Source organism: Blastomyces gilchristii (assembly GCF_000003855.2).
Source record: "Blastomyces gilchristii SLH14081 genomic scaffold supercont1.5, whole genome shotgun sequence".
In the NCBI taxonomy this organism is placed as follows: domain Eukaryota; kingdom Fungi; phylum Ascomycota; class Eurotiomycetes; order Onygenales; family Ajellomycetaceae; genus Blastomyces; species Blastomyces gilchristii.
Genome location: NW_003101678.1, coordinates 1,850,329 through 1,855,265, shown reverse-complemented (window position 1 = coordinate 1,855,265; position 4,937 = coordinate 1,850,329). Strand labels below are relative to the sequence as shown.

Below are 4,937 nucleotides of genomic sequence, written 5' to 3'. Positions count from 1 at the left end.
TATTAACTGAGCACTCTGAGACTTTCTTGATAAATTTGTATCTGCTTATCTAGATGATATTCTCATCTTCACTGATAGATTCAGAAAGAAATATCAAGAGCATATGTAAAGAGTATTACAATAACTATGAGAAGTAGAACTATCAATTGATATTGACAAGTGTGATTTTGAAGTTGAGAGTATCAAATATCTGGGTTTTATTATAGAAGCTGGCAAGGGAATTCAAATGAATTCTGAGAAAGTCTCTGTCATTCTTGAATGAGAAGCTTTATATACTGTGAAAGATGTATAAAGCTTCATCAGATTTGCTAACTTCTATCAGTAATTTATACAAAACTTCTCAGATATTGCAAGATCACTTACAGAACTTATCAAGAAGAACTCAGTATTTCAGTGATCAGTGAACACTGAAGCTGCATTCACACAGATGAAGAAGATGTTCATCAATATCTCTCTGCTAATGATATTTGACTCTGATTGTGAAACAGTTATTGAAGCTGATTTCTCTGACTACATAATAGAAGAAGTGATATTGTAATATGATGATGAAGATGTTTCATAATCATTTGTCTTCATATCTAAGAAACTAAGTCTCACTGAATGCAATTATAAGATCTATAATAAGGAACTTCTCATAATTGTACACTATCTAGAAAAATAAGAGTTCAAACTCTGAAGCATCTCTGAATTTGAGATAATCACAGATCATAAGAATCTCAAATACTTCACAATCACTTATAAACTCACTGAACAACAGATGTGATAGTCTGAATTTCTAAGTCACTTTCATTTTATAATACACTACTGCCCCGGCAGCCAGAACTCAATGACAGACACCCTCTCACGATGAGAACAAGATATACTGTCTGATGTGACAGATACACACTGAATGAACTGAGAACACCAGCTCTTAGATCTGAAGATATTGATTGATCAAGATAGAATAACTCATGACACTATATACACTTCTCTGATTAGAACACTCTCTCTTTGAACTGACACTGACATTGATATCTTCACTTCCTCTACACTGAATGAACTGTGGCATATAGCAGCTCAGGCTGATGAACTTCTTCAGACTCTCACTAAAGCAGTATATCAAGAAGCACTCTGATTTCCCTCAGAACTACATATAAGAACTGATATCTCAGAATGTTCAATCAATGATAATAACACTCTACAATTCTGTGAACAACACTGAGTCTCTCACTCTGAACTCTTATACACTCAGATAATGCAAGAGATGCATGATTCATGTATAATCAGTCATTCAGGCTGTGAACAACTGTATAGAATGATCTCTCAAGAGTTCTACTGACCTGAGATATTAAACAGCATCAGATACTTTATCTGAAACTGTAATCACTGTTCTTCTGTTATCTTATGAAAGAACTGTAGAAAAGATCTATTAAAATCACTTAATATCTCTGATAGAATCTGGTAAGATGTAGCAATTAACTTCACTATTGATCTGTCTGAGAGTAAGAGTTATAGAAACATTCTGATCATTATGAATTGATTGAGCAAAGATGTAATATTGAAGCCTTGTGATAAAATAAATACTGAATAAGTCACTGAAGCTTTTCTACAGAGCCTGTTCTATTAGATGCATGAATTACTGAGATCTATAGTATCAGATCAGAGCTGTCAATTCATAAGTACTCTCTGAACAAGAATCTGTCAAGTTCGCAAGATTATACACTGTCTATTAACTGTCTATCACTCTGAGACTGATGATGCATTAAAACAGATAATTCAGACTGTGAAGAATTATCTTTATAAGTTCTATAATCACTTATAAGATGATTGATATGATCTTCTTCTACACACAGAGATCACTATCAATGATTGAGATGCTGTTTTAACAGGTGTAAGCCTGTTCTTTCTTACATATGATTATCACATGAAGGTGTTAGATCTTCTAGAGATCATACAGTTCATATCAAACCTCTGCAGTTCAATTCAGATCACTGATAATATGGTAACAAAACTCTGAGACATCTGTGATTAAGTAGAAGTCTTCATGACAAGCACTAAACAGAATCAAGAAGATCAAATCAATGTTTATCAAGATTTCACTGAATAATATAAGATAGAAGATCTGATATGATTAAATCTTAAGAATATATAAATCACACATTCATCTCATACACTAGATTATTATCACATCAGATATAAAGTGATAGAAGTTCTAGATAGTCACAACTACTGTCTTAACATATCATCAGAGATTTATAATATCTTTCATACAAGCTTACTTCACTGCACTATCACTGACTTATTTCCTTCTCAACTGACTTCTGACTAGCAACCGCCAGGGATCATAGAAGAAGATAATGAGCTTGAGTGAGAGATTGAAGATATTCTCAATGAGAGATCACACAGCTGTGACTGATAATATCTTATGAAATGAGTCAGCTATGATCAACTGATCTGAACTCTGAGTTTCACATTATTTAAAACAGTGACTCTTGACTGATGAGAACTGCTTCTGAAAGAGAGAAACTAATGTGACAGGCTGTGCCTGATCAATCATATAGACTATTCTGTTACACTTCATAGATTTCAACTACTTCATTCTCAAATATATATACTCTGATTCTCAGTTATTCTTGATCATCAATTCTCAGCTGCTATGAATATGTATACTCTGATTCTCAGCCATTCTCAATCACTGATCCTCAGCCGCTATAAATATGTATAGATTCTTCTGCTCTGAAGTCTCACTGCATACATCATCACATACATGTATAAATATTCACTCTGATTGCTGATTCTCACACTTTCTCTTTCTTTTCTTCTTTAATGTTTTTCTCTTTGTTATATAAGACCTATTAATATAATACCGATCTATTCAGCGTAGGCCTCTTACAGTTGTAATTATATGAAGACTGAGACTAATATCTCAATAGTTGTTTTTAATCACTGTTATTAATATCTCTGTTATATAACTCTCAGTATAACTACTGATGAATAGTTCAAATTCAATTAATATCTCTTAATAAGTTCAGTTCTCATTAATATAATAACATATAACTTTTATAAATGCAAGATTGTTTGTACTAGTTTATACATTCACTGTTTAAGACACTCTTTAATGATTCTTCAACTCTGATTCTAGATATTGTATATTAACTTTGTAGTATATCTTGAGATTGAACTGAAGACATAATTAATATAAAATATGAAGATTTAAATTAAGCATTTCAAGAAGTATTTGAAATTCAGAGTATTCAATTGATCAAAGAGAAAGATTCAGAGATATATACATATAAAGTAATTATTTGCAGAAGTTATCAGATAAGAGTTATGAAATCAGACTACTGATATATAATCATTTTCACATGATTTTCTTTAAATTAGAAAGTTAGTATTATTAAAAATCATTATCTAATAGAGTAACTTATCAGCTCAGTAGTAATTTTCTGATTATTTTTCTTTTATTATCTGCATTCTAATAACTTCAGATATCAGAAAGTTTCAGCAGAGTTATAATCAGTTTATAATAAATATTTCTGAATGAAGTTATAGTAATTATAGTAGAAAGATAACTCTTGAGTAATCTATAATACAATCTGTTAATAATTATTTCATAGTTCATCTTAATATTTGTGTTGAGTTTTTCATAAATTTCATAACCTGAAATCAGATATGAAGAATGAAGTAATTATTTATCATAATTGAAAGAGAGTATCCTGTGTTGAATTGTAAATAATATAGACTTTGTGATTCACAGTAATTTCTTAAAGAGTATATAAATCTTCAATAGAAGTGAAAGAAGTGAAAGAAGTGAATTCAGAAGATATAATAAAGATTTAAGAAAGATAATAATTTATTTTTAATAAAGATAATAACTGATCACTGATATATATAAGAAGAATTATTATAAGAGAAAATAATCTTCTTTCTTAGCTTAGTTATAATTTTAGTACTAACTCAGATTGAATATTATCAATGTATAAAAGTAAATAAATAATCTTGATTAATCTCTATCATATTTCTTGAAATATATTAATATTGTAAAAGAGAGTGTTATTAAATTGCATTCTCATTCTTCTTCTTCTTCTTCTTCTCATTTAAGATAATAATTATCTCAAAATCTCTCTTCACTATCTTCTCAGAGAAGAGTTCTTACTGCTCTCTCTCAGTCAGATTAATCTGTACTTCAAAATCCGGCATTTTCTGATCTGCTGTCTTAGGTTTCATCTCAGTAGTAAGTAGATTGACATGCTCAGAGAGTAGAACTGTCTTCTTAATATTCTGAATTATGAAGTGCATTCAAGATCTGAATAAGATCTTAATTCTCTTCTTCTCTATCAGCTTCTGCTAATTAATTAGAGAACAGAAGTATTATCAAAAATTATTATCTCTTAATAAATAAACAACTTATCAGTTTTAACTTCTTTATCTCTCACTTTAACACTGTCTTAATCTTCTTCTATTATTACTTATTTATAGTAATACTCTTCTTCTCTCTCTCTCTCTTTATCTTAGTCTTTGTGGCGGGCTGCGCCCGATCAATCATATAGACTATTTCATTACACTTCACAGATTTGTACCATTCTGATTCTCGGTCGCTTCACAGATTTCTACTGTTCCGATTCCCGGTCACTGATCCTCAGCTGAAAACCTACAGAATTTCTATTCTTCCGCTCTAAAGCTTCACTGCGTACATCACTGTGTACATGTATAAATATTCACTCTGATCACTGATTTTCACACTTTCTCTTTCTTTCCTTCTCTAACATTTTTTTCTTTGTTATATAAGATCTATATATTATACCAATCTATTCGGCGTAGACCTCTTACACTAGAAAAATGTTCATCATCTTCTTATTAGAAATGATTATTCACATATTATCTCCTCATTAGAAATGATTATTCATTGAGAGATTTCTGAACATGTAACAACGCGTAAGAAAGAGAAACAATCAGTT

General features: G+C 30.5%; 1 protein-coding gene across 1 annotated transcript in view; it reads right to left on the bottom strand.

Annotated features, from left to right (window-relative positions):
* Positions 1 to 4,131: 4,131 nt before the first annotated feature.
* The window catches only part of BDBG_16817 (uncharacterized protein), a gene marked incomplete at both ends in the record, with an annotated part of 1,106 nt that continues 300 nt past the window's right edge, over positions 4,132 to 4,937 (bottom strand). Inside the window, one exon of the mRNA XM_031724693.1 lies at positions 4,132 to 4,260. Within this exon, the coding sequence (XP_031577715.1) occupies positions 4,132 to 4,260 (129 nt within the window). The remainder of the gene's footprint in view (positions 4,261 to 4,937) is intronic.